The sequence below is a fragment of the Schistocerca americana genome, chromosome 9, assembly GCF_021461395.2.
Source record: "Schistocerca americana isolate TAMUIC-IGC-003095 chromosome 9, iqSchAmer2.1, whole genome shotgun sequence".
NCBI lineage: Eukaryota > Metazoa > Arthropoda > Insecta > Orthoptera > Acrididae > Schistocerca > Schistocerca americana.
The window spans coordinates 87,236,678-87,262,421 of record NC_060127.1 but is presented as its reverse complement, the minus strand read 5'-3'; the positions used below and the strand labels follow the sequence as shown (position 1 = coordinate 87,262,421).

At 40.4% G+C, this 25,744-nt stretch overlaps 1 protein-coding gene across 1 annotated transcript in view; it reads right to left on the bottom strand.

Annotated features, from left to right (window-relative positions):
* Positions 1–290: 290 nt before the first annotated feature.
* LOC124550928 (RAC serine/threonine-protein kinase) overlaps positions 291–25,744 on the bottom strand; it is a 703,379-nt gene continuing 677,925 nt past the window's right edge. The window contains exons 9-10 of the mRNA XM_047125724.1: positions 19,609–19,773; positions 291–2,895 (exon numbers count right to left, since the gene is read on the bottom strand). Of these exons, the coding sequence (XP_046981680.1) occupies positions 2,635–2,895; positions 19,609–19,773 (426 nt within the window). The 3' untranslated portion in view covers positions 291–2,634. The remainder of the gene's footprint in view (positions 2,896–19,608; positions 19,774–25,744) is intronic.

The following is a 25,744-nucleotide window of genomic DNA, read 5'->3' as shown; positions in this document are numbered from 1 at the left end:
ACATAAGCTTCATGCTAACAATTGACCACTACTATTTCACTGCAAACCTACAGTCAATGGGGAAAAAGGAAATTTCAGTAAAATGATAACTTTAAAATTCAGTCAAAGAAGCAATAAGAAGAAAATAAAGGCAACATTTGCCATTTGGGCACAAAAAAGTATGAAGAAATGATCGAGACAGAGAGTGCTGGCTTCATTGTATTAGAAGTATGTTGCTTATTTTTTGTTCTTATTGTTTCTCTGATTGAATGTTAAGGCTCTCCTTTTATTGAAATTCCTTTTTTCCAGTACCAGAAAGTTGCACAGCCTGTTTAAGCAGAGATGGCAAGATGCGACAAGAAACCAGTCTTTGAAAAGCTACCTGTTAATTTCTAATGTACTTCACACAATAATTTATTGAATGCTACAGATTAAGGTACAAATGCATAGTCCCGTCAAGCCACAGCAAATGATTATACATCGACTTGACATGGCTGGAAGCTTGAGAACATTGATATTATTTTCATATTTGAAAAATTAGATTTCCATATCCAGTGAAGGGAGTTATAGAGCACCAGTTGTAACTGTTCAGCACTGTTACGAAGCTTGCATTTGTAGAGCTAATAAGACAAAACTAATCACTCCTTGCTACATCATGTTTCTAGCCAAACAATTCATGTACAGCACTGGCACCATTTAAAAACGAGTCTCTAAATTTGCCTAAATGTTACTGTCATCCCTTAAATATTCTCAAAGACAGTATATACCATTAATAGGCAAGAAAATTTAAGTTTCAATAATACTTCCACCAGCAGAGAGAACTACTACCAGATCATTTAGCACACAATTGGTACGGGTGATAACATAAATCTGCTTCTTACAACATGGCACAGAACTGAATGGTATAATCAACTTCTGTACAACAATAACAAACAGCTCTTTAAAAGGAGGAGCTGGATGTGTTAATGAGCTACCATCACAGCAAATGGAAGTATCATTGTCAAGGTTTGATCTCTGCCAACACATCCAAATAGTATTTAAACATATCTTTAGCACATAACAACACTCACCCATAACCACTTCCTTCACTCTGGATTTTGTCAGAAATGTACAATATTCAACAGTAGAAGATAATTCTGGGTGTAATCACATTGGCTGCCTTTTGTATGTACTACAATAGTGCCAATAAAATAGTGGTTGTCACATCCATCTATAGTACTCTTAAGATGACTTCTAATTAATGTATTTCACACATTAATTATAAATCTTTTAAGTTCATTTGTATACAAAGATAACCGTTTTACTACTAATAATAGTGACTTCTCCGGTTCAGTGTGTAAAATCTTACTTTCTAGTTACTGTTATCCAGAATTTATTCTTAACTGTACAACACAAGATTTAACAACATGATCCCCTTGCAGTATGAAAAAACTGACAGTCATTTCATATCCATTCAGGAAGGCTTAGACTTAATTACCTACAGGCACACTCACACAAACTGGTGTATCCCTTTGTACCTACCTTTGAAATCTAAGACCAAAATCTAATAGGTATTTATGGCTCATTTTGCAAAAACACGTGGCAGTCAACATACGATGCTCCAGCATGTATTCACATAATGACTTATTTTGTGGTGTGATCTAAAGCTACTCATGGAAACTAACAAAATGGAATGCTAACTACAATGTCTCCAAGTACTTCATTCTTCCAAACCACAGTACGTCATTAAACAAATTACCGAACTGGTTTGTTCTTTCACAAGGAGAGAACTAGGAGATACAAAGGGAGCCCCAGTGCAGTTGCCCACAAAGTATGTCCCTGTATTGCTTGTTAACAGTGCAATAAAACTGGTGAATATGCACTTGTAAATAAAAAGGAAAGAAACATGAAAATTAAGCCCAAAGAGCTTTGCTCACCCTGCACTAACAATATTGAAGTACTAACAGAGGTACCAAATTTCACCATTGCCCAGAGGCCAGAAATTTGTTTCTGGCTTGATGGAAATTAAATTTACAGTGATAATTTAAAAGAAAAAAGAAAGAGAAATGTACAGTCTGCACAATATGCATGAAATGACCATGCTTGAAATATAAAATGTTCTTACCAGCTGAAATCAACAGAATCCCTCTTAATGTATGTTATATACTACTTTTACACACACACACACACACACACACACACACACACACACCACCCATGATCATGCAATGACAGACCACAAACTGGTCACAGTCTAATTATTTGCAGCCATATCAGCGATCAGGCTCCATTTGCTTCCAGAATAGGGCAACATAGGTATTGCACAAGCAGACTCCTTTTCCTACCCCTATTGTCAATTTTAGTCAAAAAAATCTCCAGAGCAGGGATTCCTAGAATCTGCCTACGGCCCGGTTCCGGGCAGCTACACCGGTATCCTACGGGTGTCGAAACAACCTCAGAGGCTCTGTCTTCGTCGCATCACCCATTACAGCCCACCACTATCCCGATCCGTCACTCCCATACCGGGTAAGTGCACAATATATCGAGCCGTCTCTCGGTCCCCGGGAAACTGCGTGCATCGGTTCAAAATGGGAACAGTGGCACAGGGTCCTTTCAAATCGAGCCCCGGAAAGGTGGAGTTCCTCTCGGAAGGGCGAGGTCGGTGGCTGCAGCACACTACTGCATGCTGGCCGCCGCCGAGGAGGAGGAGACGATTGAAGTGCCGGCCGTAGAACTGAGCATACTACTGCCAGTCAGGTCCTGGTAGCTGAACTGCGAGAAGTACGGCCCCGTCTGCTCCAGCTCTTCCGCGATGCTGTTCAGGGCGCTGTCCGAATGTTCGGGTGGCGTCAGCTCCACACTCTCACCAGTGAACTCCGACTCGAAATACCGGGTGTCTGTATCGGATGTCACTTGTGGCTTGAAAGGTGGCTTGATCTGTAAAGACATAAATAATGCTGCATTGAATTCTAACTTATTTACCTTGTATAATGACATAAAACATTGTCTGAAATGGTACCATCATCTCTGGGATTTTTATTTACAGTCTGTGCAGGGCCATTAGATGTGCAGTCGATAGGGCACATGTGGGCGGGTGGCAATAGTGGGAGTTGTGGGCGGGTGCTGTAGGAAAAACGCCAAACGCTGGAGGGCAAGTGCCATTCTAAACTGAAGGTTATATTCAAATTTTTTTTTGTAAATATTAAGTGGATATCCTCCATGCCCACACTTGCATGGTCACCATTCAAAAAGATCTACTGTCACCTCTGCTTCGGTTAGTATCTAAAAAGAATTCCACTGAAAATGCAATAAAATCAGCAATTTGTTTTCAACTATCTTCCTAAACATTTGTAGCTTTCAGACAAGTACCACAAGTGGCGAATTTTGAGTGAAGGAAGCATTTATCTTGTTGCCATGTCAAAATTTGCTTCTTTTGCCAAGCCATAGAGGAGTTAACAAAATGTTACCTCACTAATGTGTTGTGCAGACACAATTGTGAGAGAATTCCGAAACAGTGGTTCATTATGTATTGCTCCAAAACCCACAGCATCTCTCATTTCACCATCTAGCAATGGCCCTTAAAAACTACATTCTTTTATCAAAAAAGTCTTTAGTTAATGGAATAACATGGTAGATAATAAAATTTTGCATAAAAATCATATGGCAAAACACACTCCCCTTTTCATGTTAACTGAATCTTCTGTCAGTTCTTGGCAGAACAACGTTATAATAAATGAAAAGCACTAGTTTGCTTTTGTACTACAGTATTACTTTACTCTCCTCGTTTGTTAAAATCTCATTTCAGTATCTCAAACTGTTTATGAAATATGAGGAATGTTGTGGATATTACATTCTCACTTTATCACTGGCATACACGATCACAAATTGTGTCAGCTACATCAGATCAATTTTCTACAGATTGGTGACCTTTAGAGACCACCAAAGTCTATGGAAAAATTCAGTATATGTTGGGTAAATTTCATACTTAGGAACATATTAAGTAATAGGCACCAAATGCAAAATCATAGTAGTTGTTGTGGTCTTCAGTCATGAGACTGGTTTGATGCAGCTCTCCATGCTACTCTATCCTGTGCAAGCTGCTTCATCTTCCAGTACCTACTGCAACCTGCATCCTTCTGAATCTGCTTGGTGTATTCATCTCTTTATCTCCCTCTACGATTTTTACCCTCCACGCTGCCCTCCAACACAAAAATGGTGATCCCTTGATGCCTCAGAACATGTCCTACCAACCGATCCCTTCTTCTAGTCAAGTTGTGCCACAAACTTCTCCCCAATCCTATTCAGTACTTCCTCATTAGTTATATGATCTACCCATCTAATCATATTAACCCCTATTTTTAATTACAAACTATTTCAAATTTCAGTCAGTGTTTTACTTAAAGGCAAATTTCACAATAACTACGACCATTAGCAAAATAATGAGCATGTCATCAGAAAGGTGACACAAGCTATAAGTCACAAAAAAAAGAATTTTTTAATGAATAGTTTCTGTAAAGTCATTCGAGAAAGAATGTAGAGTGTGCGCCTGGATTCTGTCACCACCAAGCAGCCAAAAGCCAGCAAACAATGTCAGTCTCCACATCCGAACGAATGAATGATTTGATCATCACTTTGGACAAAAATTGGTCACTGCATATTGCCACCATAGCCCGTGCGACTCTGCTTATCAGGTTCAGTGGGAACATGCAAGGAAAAAACTACTTGGGCTTGGAACAAGTCAGTCCTTGTTACCCCAGCCCATATTTGTAAGATGGCTGGTATTTGTATTATGGGCATTAGGCCATGGTCCAAGGCGTAATTCTCTGCCTAACATTTTGTCGTTCAAGGCTGGAGATATTGCCAGAGGCTTTAACAACTCGGAATGCAGTTAAAGGCTCAAACAAGGTCACCCAGCTAACTGTTTATACACACATAAAAAAAAGTTTTACATCACCTCAGTTCCGTAACCTGTACAGAAAATTGGAATAAAGATCAACATAAACATCATTTTTGCCCTTTTTATTGTTCATGAAAACCTCACATTGCATGTTGTACCACCACACAGTGTTACCTTCAGAGGTGGTGGTCCAGATTGCTGTACACACCGGTACCTCTAATACCCAGCAGCACGTCCTGCCTGTATTCATCGTAGCACTAGTCGAGCGATGTCGTTATCCTGGAGGATGCGCATGATGGGGGTGCGAATTGTCGCCCATTAAGAGAATGCCTCACCAATATGCTGCCAATATGGTTGCACTATTGGTTGGAGGATGGCATTCATGTATTGTACAGCTATTACGGCACATTCCATGACCACCAGCGGAGTACATAAGCCCCACATAATGCCATCCTGAAACAGCTGGGAACCTCCACCTTGTTGCACTTGCTGGACAGTGTGTCTAAGACTTCCACAGCCTGAACAGGTTGCCTCCAAACACATCTCCGACGATTGTCTGGTTGAAGACATATATTCATTTTATCAAGCACCAATTATTTATCTAATTTCCATCCATATTCTTTTGAAAGTAGGTTTGAACTGTGTATTCAAAGAATGTGGATCCATGATATATTTAACTCATCATGTAAACATACCGTATTTACTCGAACCTAAGCCGCACCTGAAAAATGAGACTCGAAATCAAGGAAAAAAATTTTCCTGAATCTAAGCCGCACCTGAAATTTGAGACTCAAAATTCAAGGGAAGAGAAAAGTTTAACGCCACACCTCCAAATTTAAACAAAGCTGGTTCGTTGTAATATGAGATACAATGTAGGTCGAATGAATGACGATGCAGCTACAATAGTTTGGTTCGAGTCGTAAGCTTAGCAGTTAAGCTTTACCAGGTAGCCATTGCTATGTGTCAGGCACTCCGTCCGTATTTATACGGGTTCCCATCATTTTTCACATGCTTTGTCTGGTTTGAATCGATTGCTTATTTTTCTTTGATCTGATAAGTTCCATTCTCTTTGTTATAGGTGTTGACGTCACTTTAAGCTGAAGATGCGTTACTGTACTGTGTAATGCATTGTTTGTCGCATTCTGATAATGAGTGTTTACGGTATGTCGCCGCTCGCGGCATGGCTTGCTTTTGTGCGTGCTACCGCCGCTTTAGGTGCCGCCACAACTAACTTCTGCCGTCGAATATATGTAGCGCTACACAGGCATGCTTTGCAGGCACAAAGATAAATATTCGACCACTGCATTTTTGTACATTATCCATCGAAGTAAATACAAATCCCTTATTGTTCATCTTCGAATGTTGCAGCGTTTCAATGTACTACGAAAATCCGACTGGCAAGACTGTTAGGGATGTTTGTCAATATGGCCAACTCTACGTTCTGAATTTTTTCCTACCCGTGAGAAGTGATGGTTGCTAATAAGAACTTTGGTGAATCATGAGTCACATGCAGTATTCTCTTCAACATAAGAATAATACAAATATAAACATTTTGCCATGTATTCTTTCGTGTCTGCTGCTATCTCATTTAAATCCTGTCTGCCTAATAAACTACGAAGATAGAGTGAGACAACAGCAAACGCAGAAGAATGTACATATCATGTCATGTTTATATTCGAATTATTCTTATGCGTAATAGATTTCAAAATCTAGTCAATTGCCGTGATTCATTTCTGACTGTATCACTATTACGCATAAGAATAATACGAACATAAACATGACATGATATGTACATTCTTCTGCATTTGCTGTTGTCTCACTCTAGCTTCGTAGTTTATTAGGCAGACAGAATTTAAATGAGATAGCAGCAAACACAAAAGAATACATGGAAAAATGTTTATATTTGTATTACTCTTATGTTGAAGAGAATACTGCATGTGACTCACGATTCACCAAAGTTCTTATTAGCAACCATCTCTTCTCACAGGTAGGAAAAAATTCAGAACGTAGAGTTGGCCATATTGACAAACATCCCTAACAGTCTTGCAAGTCAGATTTTCATAGTACATTGAAACGCTGCAACATTCGAAGATGAACAATACGGGATTTGTATTTACTTCGATGGATAATGTATAAAAATGCAGTGGTCGAAACTCGGGGAGGAGGAAAAAAAGCTCATCTTCCAACTTTTTTTTTTTTATTTATTAACTGACGCAGAGGTTTTGGCGTCAGTATTTATCTTTGTGCCTGCAAAGCATGCCTGTGTAGCGCTACATATATTCGACGGCACCTACCAACATTTTTTCAGAACTTCCGTTTACTTTGCACTCGATTCTAAGCCGCTGGCGGTTTTTTGGATTACAACAACCGGGAAAAAAGTGCGGCTTAGATTCGAGTAAATACGGTAAACATGTGCCCACATGTGCAATGCTACATAATTCAACATCTAACAAGCATCAGTGTAATGTTATGTGTGTGGACAGCCACAGGTAACAAGGTGCTTTTCAACCGTATTGTTTTTGCGACAAACCTGTTTTTATTTTTAACAAACATACATGAAATGTGCTACATACTCTCCATTCTAATGTGAACATAGCATGTACAATACAGTTATTAGGGAACAGGATGTACAACGACAGGTTTTTTGAATATCAGAAGATGACAGTCTTAACTCTTAACTGTTGAAACCAGTCATCATGAATAATTAGTATTAAGTGTGATTTTGACTATTAAAAGTTCCCTCCTCTTTTCTGTTGAAATTATTTTTGTGCTTTTGTATTTCTTTGGCCTCTGTACACAGCACATCCTAGCTACAGCCACAGGATCAGAAATAAATTTGGTGGTTCATGGTTCTACAGCACGATCAGCTATTGCGGATTTATCAGTCTTGTCCAGACGACAATTGCTGGGTGTTAATGCTTCTTTTTATGGTTCCAATGTACACTTGGCCCAAAGTCCAAGAAATTTTATACACCACTGCTGTGGCAAGTAGCAACATAGGCTTTTGCAGTGTTTAAATATTCACACTGCTTTCTTGTTGGTCTAAACTCTGTATCCACACAATGTTTTCAGAGTACTTTGCTGACACGATCCACGACAGCAAATATCAAAGCTGGATCTTGTTTTTTACCTAAACTAACTGCATTACAAACATGCATAGAATCAGCCAGAGCATTGTTTAGGAGCAAACTTAAGAAAGGTGAGATGGAAGCTCTCTGATATCTGAATGCTGATGAATTCTACCAGCAGATAGAAGTATGGCTACAGTGGTAATGAAGAAATATGAAAACGATAGTAAAATTTGGGACTCATTAGAACCAGGAAGGTAAATAGAACTTGAGGGAGATCCCACAGCTTCTCTTCTCTGGCTAATGAAAAAGCTAATAATGGCCTCTTCTGATGTGACCTATTGGCAAGAAAGGTCTCATCAAATTGGAAGCATTCCCACCAAAAAAGTATGGTTCACCAGAAATTCACAAATGGGGCATTCCATTGAGATCAATTGTTAGCACCATTGGTTGTCTGACCTATGAGATTACAGAACACTAGGCTGCTCTTCTACAGCCATTTACAGGAAACACTGATACTTATATCAGAGATTGTTGTCATTTTATGATGAAATTAAAATCATTCAGGCTTAGTCCAAGTGATATTATGGTCAGTTTTGATTGATCACTGTATACTACAATTCCTCTTAATGAGGTGATGTCACAGGTCGGAAGTGTTTTTGCAAAGGTATGTTAGATCTCTTTTTGAACGTCTCAGATCAATTTACTTTGAATAAGAGAGCAAATTCTATGAGACAACAGATAATGTGGCTATGGAAAGCCCACTCAGCATAGTTGTAGCAAATTTTTATGTGGACAGAATGGAAGGAGCAGCCCTTCAGATAACGAAGACGAAAAAACCCTCATGATGTTTTCAGTACATGGACGATTCTTTTGTTATGTGGCCCCATGAAGAAGAAGAAGAAGAAGAAGAAGAAGAAGAAGAACTCTTCAAATTTCAAAATCCTTTGAGTAATGTTAATTCTAATGTAAGGTTCATAATGGAATACAAGAAAGAAGGTCTAGTTTCATTTCTGGATATACACACACTTAGAAAACTTTATGGAACTTTATACCCTAAAAGTCTACAGAAAGCCCACTCACACAGATAGATACCCGCACAAAAATTCCAGTCATCATCCAAAGCAGAAAAGAGGAGTGATTAAAACATGTTTACTGGACTAAAGTAACTGATGAATCACTGCACTTGGAAGACAAGCTCAATCATTCAAGAATAGCTTTCAGAAGAAATGGCTACTCTGACAAAGAGACAAACAAAGAACTACATCCTAAAAGGTCTACAGTTTCTAACGAAAAAGAGTCAACTAAAGGAAAAATTTTCCTTCCATTTGTAAAAACTGTCACAGATCACATCAGCAAAGTATTCAGAAAACTCTCAACTGATACAGTGTTTAAACCAACCAGAAAGGCGCACAAATATTTGAACATTACAAAGCACCAACACCTGCATCTTGCCACAACAGTAGTATATGAAATCTGCTGCACTTACAGCCAAGTACGCAAAGAAACTACAAAAAGGAGCATTAACAACTGTCTCACACACACACACACACACACACACACACACACACACACACACGAGAGCAACTGTCACTTTGGGAAGACAGTTAACTCAACAGTAACAGATCATGCATTAGGTGCAGAAAATCATCAAATTTGTTTCTCTGACACTGTGGTTTTAGCTTGCATTTGTCACAAATCTCTCACAAAGTGCCAAGTCCCAAGCAATTGGAAAAAAAGTGCAGGTGACTCCTGTATGTAGGAAGAGTAAAGGAATGGACCCACACAATTACAGACCATAGCCTTAATATCGGTAGGCTGTAGAATTCTAGAGCACATTGCAAGTCTGACTATAATAAACTTCCTATAGACCAAGAAGCTCATGTTCACAAATCAGCACAGTTTTAGAAAGCACCACTTGTGCGAAACTCAGTTTGCCCTTTTCTCACACGATATACTGTGAACTACAGATGACAGATTCCATATTTCTAGGTTTCTGGAAAGCATTTGACACAGTGCCCCACTGAAGGCTATTAACGATGGAACGAGCATATGGAATTAGTTCACAGATATGCGAGTGACTCAAAGACTTCTTATGTAATAGAACCCAGTATGTTGTCCTCCATGGCGAGCGTTCACCAGAGACAACAGTATTGGCAGGAGTGCGTCAGGGAAGTGTGTCAGGACTACTGTTCTCTATATACATGAATGATTTGGCAGAGGGGTTGAGCAGCAATCTGCTGTTTGCTGACGAAGCTTACAGCTATGGTAAGGTGTCTAAGTTGAGTGGCTATAGGAAGACACAAGGTGACTTAGAGAAAATTTCTAGGTGATGTGATGAAAGGCAACTGCCACCAAACGTTACAAAATGTAAGTTAATGTGGATAAGAAGGAGTAACAAAGCCTTTAATATTCAGATACAGCATTAGTAGTGTCCTGTGTGACTAGTCGTGTCGTATAAATATCTAGGCACATCACTGCAAAGCAATATGAAATGGGATGAGCATGTGAGGACTACGGTAGGGAGGGTGAATGATCTACTTCGGTTTATTGCGAGAATTTTAGGTATGTGGTTCACTTGTAAAGGAGATGGCATACAGCATGCTGGTGTGACCTATTCTTGAATACTGCCCAAGTGTTTGGGCTCCCCACAAATAGCACTGAAGGAAGACATCGAAGCAATTCAGAAGCCAATTGCTCGATTTGTTGCTAGGAGGTATGAACAACACCCAAGCGTTACGGAGATGCTTTGGAAACGCAAATGGGAAACCCTGGAGGGAATGTGGTGTTCTTCTCGAGGAATTCTATTGAGAAAATTTATAGAAATAGCATTAGAAGCTGACTGCCGAATCTCCCTCACTCTACTTCTGAGTGGAACAGGAAAGAAAATGACTAGTAGTGGTACAAGGTACACTCCACCATGCACCGTATAATGGCTTATCGAGTATCTATGTAGGTGTAGAACGTACATTTTTTGCTCATTTACTTGACATTGTAGAAAGCCCTTACAATTCCCTTTGTCTCCTGGGAGAATGACTGTCTCAGTATCTTCTCGGAGCAGTGTAAGTGCATTCCTCCTTTCCTTGGAGATGTTTCACTTTGGCAGTTTTGCACCAATCCATATTTTATACTCATTACACTGTTAATTTCATTCGAACATTCTCCAATTCATTCACACTTCCACTGAGGATAGAAATGGCATCATATTATTTCACTCTGAATTTTAACCTAATTCCTGAAACTTCCTGTGGGGTTTCACCTCTTTAAACAAAATGGTAGGAACAACATTATTAGCATAAAACCTGTTCCTGTGACTTATTATTTCCAAGTAAGAAGAATCAGTATAATGTAGAGACCAGTTTTGAATGAAGACGGTCTCCAATCGAGAATAGTGCAGTGTCTGCATAGTTTCGTGAATCCCGTATGTGGGGAATACCGCACTCCTAAGAGACACGTTTCACTCAAGAGACATGTACCTGCAAAGTTTCAGAATGGCGGACCATCATGTAAACACAGTGGGACAGGTCCTCTCTAAGTCATGAAACGGCTGCAGTCAGGCTGCCATCATGCCGTCATCGCAGAACCAGAAATTTCTGCCCCTGTCAACTGACTGGAGCACACATCACTTCATTTCAAGACTCCAGGCACTGCTCAGACAACACTCAGCAGAGTATTCTCCAGCACACAAAGAGTGTCTGTGACGATAACACTAAAAAGTCTTCTTTGAAATATTTTTAAACGCAGACACTTTTAAGTAAGTATAATGTTATTTCATAGATGAACAACACTGAATCTTAGCAAAACACACATGATGATGTTCTAGTACAAGCCCATGCAGCCGCTGTGCACAATTATTCAGGGTCTCGTAGTCTGAATCATTTAGTATTTGTTATAATTATCTACTAAACATACAGAAATCAACGTTAACAGGCAGTTATTTATACAATGGCCTCACTGCCTCACTTGGCAGGAGCATTGTGTGTTGTCTGCTGAACAGTTACAACAAATACCTCTGCTATAGTGCATGTCACCTAGCATGGCACTTCCACACATAGAGGCGGAGCGGACAGGAGGTGTGAGGATATGAGAACTGAGAGAGCAGCAGCAGAGAGTAGGCAAACAAAGTCCACGCTGCTGAACCACATTGCTGTGGACAACAGTCAGGCTTATTTGCCTACGGTACATCGTATTATACGTTCAGGTCTTTGAGGAAAAAGGTAAGTATTAAAACCAATTTCGATCAGTCATCATGAGAGAAATAGTAATTCACGTCTTGATGATATTGCGTCCATTGCCCCACAGATTTACTCTGCTTGACGTCAGGAGGCGAGAACAGCTGACACGGCTTTGTGAACACGTGAAATAACATTTTTCTCAAAACAACAATAGTCTAACAACAAGGTAATTGAAATTGCTTGCAATAATTACTATTTATTGCAATTTTGAACTGCATTATAAGTAAAAATTTAATACACAACAAAATTAACTTTGAGCACAAACTGAAATAATTATTTTTGCTTGACAACTGCTTCTGCTCAACAGAAGTTTCAAAAGTGTGTGTGTGTGTGTGTGTGTGTGTGATGGGGGAGTAGGGGTGGGGGGGGGGGGGGGGGGGGGATGGGGGGTATGTGTTTGACTACAGTTTTAAGTGTAATCACTGCATGGAAAAAAGAATCAGTGGCAGAAAACGTTAATGTAAAAGACTATCATAAAAATGGGGAGTAAGTTGTCATACTTTTCGTTGTAAACCGGAATGATGAGTGTAAACTAACGCATTCGATAATTTATAATCCATTGAATAAGCAAACACTTAACCATTATCTGCGAATAACTGCAGGGAATCTGGACGATAACATTGAAAACCACCGATATATTGACAAGTAACAGTTACTGTCATTTTAGGGCCTTATGCAGTTCATGCCTTGAAAATGACAGAGGTTTACAAACATGGTGGGAGAAGCTTAACTTCTCCTTGGGCAATTTGTTGAACATTATAGTCCACATAATTTGAAAGATACAAAGTCCTAATCAAAAAGGCTAGGAAGTTCTCATTATTATGTATGCAACTGATATGTTGACAAACACATTTTTAATTTACACCATGAGTCTTTAAAACTAAGAAATATTACTACTTTGAAACAAAGTCTACATTGTAATACCATTGTCACTTCTATTCGAGTCTGTTTCCGAACAATCTGACTATAAATTTACGATTATAGGTTCAAGGCTTATATCCATCACCACTTCCCTGTCAAATTATTCTTTCTGAAGCTTTTCAGCATGCCACACAGACTGTGCCCACACTGCAGATGGGATGTTGTCTGTTACCTCATTGTGTATTGCCTTATGCACAAGCGATTCACTGTACATTATCTTAAATGTTTCGGTTTTTTTTTTCTCCCACACAGTCTTAAAACACTTTTCCCAAATTAATTCCATGGGGCTACAATGACAGTGTTATGTGGGTAAATGCAAAACCGTGTGATCCCATTCACTTGTAAGGAAGTCACGTTTGTACATTCTGTCACGTGACTTGTATAAATTAACGAGCTGCAGGGGATCGGCGCGAGTCTGGCTTATACAGTGCTTAATATATTTATTTTTATTTTTAAGCCAGGGAAAAATATACACTTTTCTGGTTTTTGTACTTGATATTTTCTCTATAACAGTTGAATTATAACTGGCAATGACTGACTTCGAAACAAGGTATGACAAGAATTGTGAATCATGTCACAAAACTGACAGCGTTCGCTGCCGAATGGTAATCACTGCTGTGTTTCTTACATGTACATACAAGTTTATTCACTGTTGAACTATCTCCTCCTCTTGTATCATGAATCTGAATCATGTAGTTCGTGCTGCAGCTATGTCACTTCTGTCAACTAAAAAGTCCCTTCTCAACATATCTTTTAAAATCTTTACCTTGACAAAGTGCTTACCATTGAAGCCTGCATAACTGTAACACATTTTTGTTATGTCGGGCATTCGTCATTCACATGGAGCACTTTAAAACATTGTTGTTAAAGCCATCCATTTGTGTTACAAGTTCCTTGCGATTTTGATGCTTTCGAGGCGACACGAAACCAACTGTTTCTATGGTTCCTACAGCTCTGACACTTTCGTTTACAGTTCTCTTTACAGTTCTCTTGCCGACATTCTCTGCTACCCATTCAGACAGAGAATGAATATTATTGGCTGCCAGTGACTAGTAGAGGGGGGATGTACAGAACGGCTGAAAATCGAGCAGCATTCTTAAGTGACGCAAGCTTTAAGTATAGATAGAGTCACGCGAGTACTGTGCATGTTACGGGACATGCTTCTACACGTCCATAAAAATTAAAGTTAATGCAGACAAATAGGAAAAACAAACCTTTAACTTTCAAATACAGCATTCAGCATCCTGCTTTCCACAGTCATGCCATTTAAGTATTTGGGTGTAACACTGCAAAGTGATACCAAATGGAACAGGTTATGTGAGGGTAGTGGTAGTGAAGGCAAATCATTGACTTCAGTTTACTTGTAAAATTTCAAGAAAGTGTGGTTCATCTGTAAAGGAGACCGCATATGGATACTAGTGCAATCAATTCTTGAGTACTGCTTCAGTGTTTTGGATTCACACCAGGTCGAGTCAAGGAAAGACATCGAAGCAATTCAGAAGTGGGCTGCTAGATTTATTACCAGTAGGTTTGAACATCACACATGTATTATAGAGATGCTTCAGAAACTCAAATGGTAATATATGGAGGGAAGACAACATTCTTTTCACAGAATGCTACTGAGAAAATTTAGAGAACTGGCATTTGAAGCTGACAGCAGACTGATTCTACTGGGCCTGCCTAAATACATTCCGAGATAGGACCACAAAGATATGAGAAATTAGTGCTCATACATAGGTATACAGACAGTCATTTTTTTCCTTGCTCTATTTGTAGGTTGAACAGGAAAGGAAATGACTAGAAGTGGCCCAGGGTAACCTCTGCCATGAACCATACTGTGGCTTGCAGAGTATGTATATGTAGATCTAATAATCACTACGTTATAATGAATAATGTACAGAGGGGCTGTAGAAATACTGAAGTACAAGAACAATTTCAACAGACAGGGACTAAAATTAGACAAGTTGTGGGCCTCAGAGCTAAATAAAATGAACAGCCACTCTTCCTCGCAGCAAGCTCCATAGCATACAGTGGCGTAAGTCTGTGATCTAAGGCAGCAGTCTGGTGTCATCATGAACCGGCCATTGAATAGCTACATGTAAACATTTTAGTTTGCTGAGGCTGTTTGAGTCTGTAACTGCTTCGCCAGTCTGTAAGGCATCTAATGATGTGTATAGTGTTTTTACAGAAAATTTTGCCTTGGACCACAGTCTAATGTCCATAATAGAAATATTAGCAATATTGAGTCTATACACAACACAGAATGATGATTAAAAAATATATAAAAAAAAGAGGACTTTTGACTTAATAAAACAGGAAAAACTGTGTGAGAGTATAAAAAGAAATAAAAAAGAATACATAGAAAAATTCTCATCTACTTAAAGGAAGACCTGTACAAACTAACAGTAAATCGCACTGAATTCTGTGAAATAACACTGAAATTAGCAAGAAAATAATCCACCACCACCACCACCACCACCACCACCACCACCGCCGCCACCACCATCCTTAATTGTAAGTAAACACTTTTAGCCATGTAAAGCCTCTTTGTACTGAACATGTTCGCTCAAGATTACACCACTGCCTAGTTTCAGTTGGTTGGTTGGTTGAGTTAAAAGGTCTTCAGTCCCTTCATCCTATAGGCATTGAACCGGTCTGAACTGTGAGGTCTTCAGTCCCTTCATCCTATAGGTATTGAACCAGGAATAACTCTCAGAAGAAGGATACAGAAGGCAATCCTGGGCAGTCCAACTGTAAGCAAGATACCAGAAGACGAAAAGAAAAATCAGGAGAAAAAGGAGGTTAGTGCGAGGGGGTAATGTGGGTGAGCTCCTCTGCCAAGAATGCAATTGGTGGTCCTCAGCATGGTATGCAGTGAAGTTAAGGAACAATAGAACATTAAATATGGTAAATGTAAAAGAATAGGAAGAATAAAAAGATGGTAAGGGTAGGGGCCGGGCCAGGCCATGCCACTGAGCAAGGGCCACCATGGGACACCTGGGCCAGACCAGGTGGGGGTGGTTCTCCAACTCCTCATGCAGTCAATGAAGCCAAAGTGCTCCATTTCACAGGGGTGAGCAGAAACCATCTTCACAGGTGAAACATAAAACCAGGTCAACGGTTTTGGAGCCATCCATTAAAACCACAGTAGCATGTCAGGAAATTTAAGATATTGCCGCAAACCACCCAAATTTGGGAGTCTATCAGGATGTGGGCCACTGTCAGGCAGACACCACATCAGCAGTAAGGTGGGTTCTGATGTCAGAGACTGTAGCTGTGGATCAGCCAAACATGGCCAATGCATAGCCGAGAAAGAAGACTGGATTCCATGCAAGAAATACGAAGAAAAGACTGCCACACAGTTGTAGTCTCTTTTATTGCTCTCAGTTTGTTTGGGAGTCCAAGACGAACCATTACGAGTTCCACACATCCGACAGTTCCAAAAGTGGCATCCTGTCAGCCAACTTTGCCAAGCAGTTGGCACATCCATTCCCTTCGATCCCAACATGCCCACGAGTTCAAATGAAGTTAACTTGCCATCCAGCTTGATGAAGGTCAGAAAGAAATCCTGGATAGTCACGGCTACTGGTCTGTAGTCCGAAGGCTGCTCAGGGAGTCACCGCAGACTACAAGCATCTTGCCAGTGCAAGAACAAGTGTGGCTAAGGGCTCATCTGATGGCCACTAATTCAGCAGTGAAGACACTGCATCCATTCAGCAAGGAGTGTAGTTCACTGAACCTTGTATGTGTGTATGCAATAAAGAGACCCTACAGTTGCTGCTATACTGTTGATGGCTTCTACAAAAGAAGGAACACTTAATACAGAGCCCCATGGCACCTCACTCTCTTGAACGTTGGGGTTACTGTGGAAAGCACCAACTCTAACCCAAAAGTGCTGTGTAGCATCAAGTGGATGCGGTCTGGTCCTGGTGCTGTATCAGGGCAAAGTGCTAGGGCACTGAAGAATTCTCATTCACTGAATGTAGCACCATAGGGCTCCAGGTGTTGTGAAGTGCAAGATAAGTGCAGTTTCTCAATCCACTGTTTAAGAACATGAAAGGTAGGTTGATAGTTTTCACACAGAGCCTCAAAAATACTGAAGAGCAAAGTTTTCAGTTATGGTGTCTGGGTCTGGGTCAGTGTCAGTGTCAACTGCACCGTTCATGGAAATACCAAGTATACCTGCAAAGGACTGGTATTCAAAGAGATGAATCTTCGTCCAAACCTGCGAAGTTGGAGTATGTGGTCCAGTGGTTGAAACATACCATTCCCAGCACTCTTGTTTCCATTATTTTATTAAATGGCAGACCGGGGCATGGCGCCATTTAAAGGTAATGAAGTGCTCGATCGACTGATGTCGCTTATGGAGTTGGAGAGCACATCTATGATTTTTAACGGCCTGAGTGATTTCCAAAGTCCAAACATCCACCAGGATACTACCTTCCAACAGGATGATCTCAAAGAATAGGGAATCGCTAGGTCGGCTCCCGATAAAATGACTGCTGTTGCATTCTGGACAGCCTCATCAATGTCTGCATTTAATGGGGAGTTCAGAATGACAGTGGACATGAAACCTTCCCAGTCAGCATTGTGGAGAGCCCATCTAGGTGGACACCAAGGTGAGTAATGCTGAGGGAGGGGCAGGGAGGTCAGGAAGTGGCTGCTACCACACAGGTCGTCGTAGGCCCTCCAGTGATTGTATGGGAGAAGACCAGAGCTGCAAATAGAAAGATCAATGGCCGAGTACGTTCCACGTGCCACAATGAAGTGTGTGGAGGCTCCAGTACTAAAGAGACAGAGGTCGACATCTGCCAATAAGATTTTGTTGTCTTTACTGCAGCCAGTGATCGTGGTTCCACTGTACAAAGGGTTATGGACATTGAAGTCGGCAAACATTAGGAAAGGCAGGCGGGAGGGGGGGGGGGGGGGGGGGGGCTCAGAAACCAATGCACACGGTATGTTCTGACGCACTCCACCACCGGGAAGGAGACAAACATTACAGATGGTAAAAATCCCGAAATGCTTCTACCTAAACAGCCACAGCCTCCAAAACAGTATCAAGAGTCACTAGTTCAGTGTGTACAGAGTTCTGAACATATGTGCTGTCTCCACCTGACACACGTATCATAATCGGCATGATTCTTAAAATACCTTGGTAGCCATGAAGGGCAGGGGACCGTGTCGCTGCAAACCAAATTTCGTAAAGGGCAATGGAGAAAGTAGATGTCATAGCTCAGCCAGGTAGTGGAATAAACCACTACACTTCCACTGGAGAATCATGCTGTAAGTATACTGTGAGGACGTGAAGGGTCCAAGCAGCAGGTTATGTCCCAGGATCACCTGCTGCCACTGGTTGAGAGAGTATGCAATGAAGACACAGGTTCTGAGACACGTTGTGTGGTAAGATCTGGAGCCTCAGGGACCACCGGAATTGCTGCCACGGCCACACAAACAGGACATGTGTGATTCAGTGGCATGAGGGCCACCAAAATTTCCTTCATCTTGGAAGACTATTTCTTTTTGTGTTTCTTTTCTTTAGGGGGTTTGAATTACCGTGAGGGATTCCTTGAATTAGTTTCAGGGGCAGAAGAATATAATGAAGCAGCCTTCAGTCACTGGCTCATATCTGACTGAAGACCGGCAGAAACATTTGAGTGTCCCAAGGCACCCATCGCTGGCGTGAGAAGCCAAATGAGGTTTATGCATCTCCGACTGAGGAATGGGGCCCTGTGGTAGCCCAACACATGCTCACAAACAAAAGAGTTGTGAGCCCCATGAAGGATATCTAGTTTTCAGAAACACGTTTGATGGAGTAGCATGCAACATAATGAACTGCTGACTAGTTACTCTCTGATGTGTATACATCTTACATTGTTATCTCTGCCTAACACTAACTGACTTTGTACAGCCAAAGTTGTATGTTAACCTTCATAAACAACAAATCTATCCATCAAGTTACTCATATCATTGGTAACAGCCATGAACTGCATTACCATCAATGGTGACATCTTAATAAGGACATTTATTTTTATCCTGTTTGTATGGCATAGTACAAAATCAAATCTTCCCAAAATCTAACCCTTTCCCTAAACCTCTCCAGTCCTTTTCCTTCGCCCTCTTCCTTCCCCTTCAACCCTTCTGCCTGAAGGAGGAGCCACGGGCTCCGAGATCTTGCCAAATTACAACCATCTTTCATGTATGTGTTCTGCCGCCACTTTTTATCTATCCAATTACATTATGAAATCAAATCTTCTATGTACAGGGACATCAACAGGCTGAAAACATCTCGTACATACTGTTGTTTTCCTACAATTTTCTTCTTAGCACATTGTATTACGGTAAATTTTTGAAGATTCTTGACAATGGCACATATGCCAAAATTGCAACATCACAAGACAACAGCTACAGCCAAATGTAGAAAATCAGTAACTAATGTAATGTAATCAATCATCAAAGAGAAAATGAGATATAGTGGTAGTGTTACATTTCCATAACATGAACAGAAAGGACTACAGTGACAGTAGCTCACCTTCTTCTGCACAAGGTCATTCCAGTTTATGGAACGAAAGAACGGATGAGCCATGATCTCCTTGGCATCCTCCGGCCCTCCACCGAGCCGCTTGGTGGGATCCTTAACGAGCAACCCACTTAGGAGGTCACGGGCATCATTGGAGATGCTCCGTGGGAAGCGTACCTGCATACAGGAGAAGAAATTTACACTACCATTCCCAAATGATTGCCAACACATTGTTAAAAAAATGTTGGCACTACTCATTTGCCTTGATTCTTTTATTACTTCACCACAGGAAAAAAAATCTCTTGGTAAACATCAGTGTGATTAAAAAGCATAATAGACACACAACATTTTAAAATTATTGTAGCTAGAAAAAATATACAAGGAAATAGATCTACGACACTGCCAAGCTTTTTGATGAATCCTCCTTCAAAGCTGCTGCTTCTTTTTTTCTTTTTTTAATAAAATCTCACACACAAGCGCCCATTACTTCGATCCCAGTCTGCAACGCAACTGGAATGAAAGGTCGTATCAGGTGGAACAGATGAGGACAGCGAGATGTAACTATAGCCTGCATGAAGTAGGATGGCACTTCCATGCCTTCCACGCGAAGAGGCAGAACAGCATGGAAATTTGGAGAGGATGAGACCTGCGCATACATAGCAGCAAAGAGCAGGTAAACGAAGTCAACATTACTGAACTGTTCTGATGAGAACAACAATCAGGATCATTTGCCTATGGTATAATAAATGTTAAAGCTGATTTCGATTAATCATTATGAGAGAAATCTTGTTTCACACCTTGACGACATTGCGTTCACTGCTCCACAGCTTGTCCGTGTGATGTTGGAGGGTGAGAACAGCTAACACAGCTTTGTGAAGCTAAGAACAATGTTTCTTGAAATGACAAAAACAACAAGGTTGTTCAAACTGCTTGCAGTAACTGCCATTTTCGATTTGAACTGTATTATAACTGTATTATAAGAAAAATTTTACTACACAATAAAATTAACTTCAAGCAGACACCGAAATCATTATATTTGCTTGACAACTGCTTCTACTTGTGGAATTTTTAAAAATGTGTACAAAGCGTATATGTGTGTGTGCTTGATTGTAGTCAAGTGTAATCACTGTGTGTATAAGAGAATTACTGGTAGAAAAGACTAATGTAAAAGACTTGTAAAAATGGTCAGTATGCTGACATTTCTCACTGTCAGTGGGCACTTTTGAGTGCAAGCTAACTCTTTAACATTACAGAGAGTGTCTGCATTTACAATTCACTGAACAGGAAAGCAGTTAACTGTCTTCTGCAAATAACTTGAGGCAATGCTGACCAATAAGATCAAAAACCATTGATATATCGACAAGTAACAATCCCTGTCATTTTAAGGCATTTTTCAGTTTATCTCTTGAAAATGACAGGGGTTTACCTGTAGAAATATCACAGTCTTTAATAAATTAATCCGGCCGCAGTCTCATAAGTAATTAGAGCATACAACACACTGGGAAAAAGGCTACAAAGTTCTCATACACTATGTATGCAGTTGATATGTAGACAAACACATTTTTAAAACCATGAGTCCTTGAAACTTATTACTTTACGTTGTTCCAAATTCTACATCATACACCACTGTCACTGCTAGTCTATGTCCAAACAATCTCATTGTAAATTTACAATGATAGGTTCAATCCTTATAGTCATCTTCACCTCCATATCAAAATAATCTTTGTGATGCTTTTCAGCATGCCACACTGACTGTGCCCATACTAAAGAGAGGATATTGTGTATAGCTTTACTGCCGAGCTTAAGTCCATGGGATTATACCGACAGTGATATGTGGGTAACCGCCAGACTCTGTGACCACATTCACGTGCACGAAAGTCAAGTTCGTACGTTGTGTGGTGTGATTTATACGAGGGTCACTCCAAAAGAAATGCACACTATTTTTGGAGGGGGGGGGGGGGGGGGCACCAGTTTTCATTCTGCATGTGCGAAAGTTCCTTCCTGCTTGTTTTCAAACTTAGTTCAACCTCTTCCCATGAGTGGCGCTGTCACAGCATGTCTTCAAGATGGCTGCTACACTTGACGTTCATCAGAAGCAACGTGCTGTCATAGAATTCCTGTGCTGTGAAAACGAGACAGTGGGAAACATACACAAGAGGTTGAAAAAGGTGTATGGAGATGCTGTTGTCGATCGCAGTACAGTTAGTCGGTGGGCAATGAGGTTACGTGATGAAAGCGGGCACGGCAATATTGAGGATTGTCCTCGCAGCGGCAGGCCTCGTACTGCACACACTCCAGACAATGTGCAGAGAGTTAATGAATTGGTGACTGCTGACAGACGCATCACAGTGAACGAACAGTCACGCTACGTTGGGATAGGGGAAGGAAGTGTTTGCAGAATACTGAAAGTGTTGGTGTTAAAAAAGGTTTGTGCCAGGTGGGTTCCCAGGATGTTGACAGTGGATCACAAAGAAACAAGAAAAACGGTACGCAGCGAACTTTTGGAACAGTACGAGAATAGTGGAAATGAATTTCTTGGAAGAATTGTGACAGGTGATGAAACATGGCTCCATCATTTTGCACCAGAGACGAAGAGGCAATCAATGGAGTGTCATCATGCAAATTCACCCAAGGAAAAAAAATTCAAAACCACACCTTCTGCTGGAATAGCTATGCTACGGTGTTTTTCGATTCTGAAGGACTCTTGCTCGTAACCATCATGCCATGTGGAACCACCATAAATTCTGATGCATATGTGACGACACTGAAGAAACTTCAAGCTCAACTGAGTCGTGTTCGACCACATCGGCAAAAGAAGGATGTTTTCCTGTTGCACGACAATGCACGGCCACATGTCAGTCAAAAAACCATGGAAGCGATCACAAAACTCGGATGGACAACACTGAAACACCCGCCTTACAGTCCTGATCTGGCTCCATGTGACTATCATCTCCTTGGGAAACTGAAAGACTCTCTTCGTGGAACAAGGTTCGAAGATGATGACTCCCTTGTGCATGCTGCCCAACAGTGGCTCCAACAGGCTGGTCCAGAATTTTATCGTGCGGGTATACACTCGCTGGTTCCAAGATGGTGTAAGGCAGTTGAGAGGGATGAGAAACGAAAATATTGTTCCTAAAGGATGTATCTACACACTAAAACCTTCAAACATGTGGAATAAAAGATGGCTTTTTAAAAAAAAAAGTATGCATTTCTTTTGGAGTGACCCTCGTATAATTAATGAGCTGCAGGAACTCAGCCCAAGTCACATTTATAATGTGAGAAATATTTTTTATTTTTAAGCCAGGGCAAAGTATCCACTTTCCTGGTGCGTGTTCTCGATAACAGCTGATTGGTTAACTGGCATGCAATTCGAAGCAATGTGTGGCAAAAATTGTTCACTCATATTTGAATGGTAGACACAAAAAAAAACAGACATAAAACACCATATCTTAATATCTCCTCAGCAATCAAACCTTTCATGCACTCAGATGAGCTACTGCAATCAGTTTTTACACTATTTATTCCATCTGCAGATGTGGTTAGTGACAAAAATTGAGACAGAAGAAGAGAGTGACTTTGAATACCTATTCCTTTAATCTCTCTCATTCTTCAACTTCTTGGCAGTTTAACCAGTCTGAAGTGACTGACACTGTGGGTGATTAGGGTCTCTCCAACTTGCAGCTGAAGTGTTTGCCTCTAGATTTCAAGAAGAATGTGAACTGGGTAGATCTTACCTTTACATTTTACAGAGGAAAATAAGTTCCTTTATTGCCATAATGTCTCAGGTCTTCTCCAGGAATGAGAAAGTACACTGTACAATTGAGATGACTGACATTTATTTGGAGACAGTTCAAAATGCAGTCTGGAGTGAGTTATACTACACAATGGAAATGTCTCTGCACCTCTTCCAGTTGGCCATTCCGTGTCTTTATGAGAAGAGCATAATGACATGAACACTGTGATTAACTCACTACAACACCAGAAGCACAACTGGACAATTTGCAAGGACCTCAAAAAGGTTAACTTGCTGCTAGGCCAACAGAGAGCATTCATAACGTATGGCTGCTTTCTCTGAATCTGAGACAGCCAAGCATGAGGTAGGTACTGGAACCACAAGTAGTAGTCCATATGTGTGACTCAGCAAGTAAGTATGCCAAATGTTGCCCATCGAGCAAACATAATTTTCCCTCCACACAATATCAAACTGCGTTTCATTAAACAGTTTGTTGAAGCATTAGATTGGGCCACTAGACTGTGTGGTGAATGCTTCCAACATATGGTCAGTGCTCTTACTGCTTTGTCCCTTGAGAAGATAAAGACAAGAATGTTTAATGGCAACGCGAAAAACTTATTACAAAGACGAACATCGACAAATCGGTTGCAAGGAAAGAAAGGGTGGTGAGTAACCAAAAATATTTGGTATCCCAAGTCACTGACGACTAGCTCTGCTGAGAATAAAAAGTTGAAGGAATATGAGAACTACCAATTTGGTACAAATGTACAGGCTAGTAACAAAACACTTCCATTACTCGACTACACAGAATTGGAGGGAAACAAAAACTACTGAACTGGCCAAGTCGAGCAGCCAGTGCATGTGAAAAATAAAACATGAAGTACCAACACATTTCACACAGTAACGGAACAGTACTTCAAGCCTTGTGGAATAGTCTCAATTCTTTAAGAAATGTGTATGATAGGCAACAGCCCTATCCCTCTTTCTCCCCATCTGAAACAACCCATCATCCCAGTTTAGTTATTATGCTGGTTGAATGCACTCACATGGAAAAAAGCAGCCATGGTAAGCATATTGTCATTCCAAAACATCCTCCTCTTTGAACATTTGCAATTTCATGCCCATGCTGTAGTACAGCTGGGCCTTGTTGCCACAGCTTTGGCTTTGTTGCTAATTAGTATCCACTAGTCCGGATCAGACCGATTTGGTGAAATGTTGTGGGGATGAATGGCTGAGGTATACAGTAACACCATGGCATTACTAAAATTCAAAGCACGATTTTAATGCTGTTTTAATAGTATCAAAGTGTGTGACCTATTTTCGTAAAGTGCTCTCTAATAAAATCTGCCAGGCAAAAAAATAGCATAAACTTTCAAATATCTTCTTAATACAATCAGACTAATAATAATAATAATAATAATAATAATAATAATAAATGTGCACAACTGTATCACGACTGAATTATAGACAGTACGATTTCTGTTATTAAAATTGGAACCTCCCATCACTATTGCAGAATATATTGGTCTTTTAACTCTAGTCTGTCAACAGTCTTCCCTGTCATCAAATCAAGTTTAGGAAACTGTAAAATGTAACTAAATAATTTGGATTTAGTACTTTTGGAACATATACGTGTGTGTTTGTAACTTGTGGAACATTTTCAGCAAGCCTCCACTTCTTTAGTGTAATAAAACAGTAGGTGCTCTACACAAGTTGTATGGCATATGGCTGAAATGTGATAACCGCAGCAAAAATGAGAAACATTGATGAACTGTAATCAAATCACACCCTCATCCTTCAAAATTGTGAAGGTCTAAGCACTTTACTGAAATCTGCTACATGTGAAGTTCAGGTATACAGGTCTCAGATTTTTCATCACTGTACTTATACAGTAACTACAAGGGCTATCCACAAAGTACATTACATTTTGGAATTAAAAATAAATAAAGTACTGGAAAATTTTTTTTATTATATAAAGATGAAAGCCACACTTAAATACTACTTTTCTACATAGTTGCCATTTAATTTAAAGCACTTATCGTAGCGATGGACGAGCTTGGAAATTCCTTCATCGTAAAATTCAGCCGCCTGCGCCTTCAACCACGTGGTTACCTCTTCTCTTGGGACAGAAAAGGTGTGATTTTTGTGGATTTCCTGGAAAGAGGCACTACAATAAACCCTCAAAGGTATTGCCAAACTCTGCACAACCTCAGAAGAGCAATACAAAACAAGCGCAGGGGAAAGTTGGGCTCAAAGATCTTGCTGATTCAAGACAACGCCCGGGCCCACACAGCAAATGCCACTCGTGAAGTTCTCGAATCTTTTAAGTGGGAGTTGTTTCCTCATCTGCCGTACAGTCCCGACCTGGCACCGAGCGACTTCCACTTATTCCCAGCAATGAAGAAGTGGCTGGCT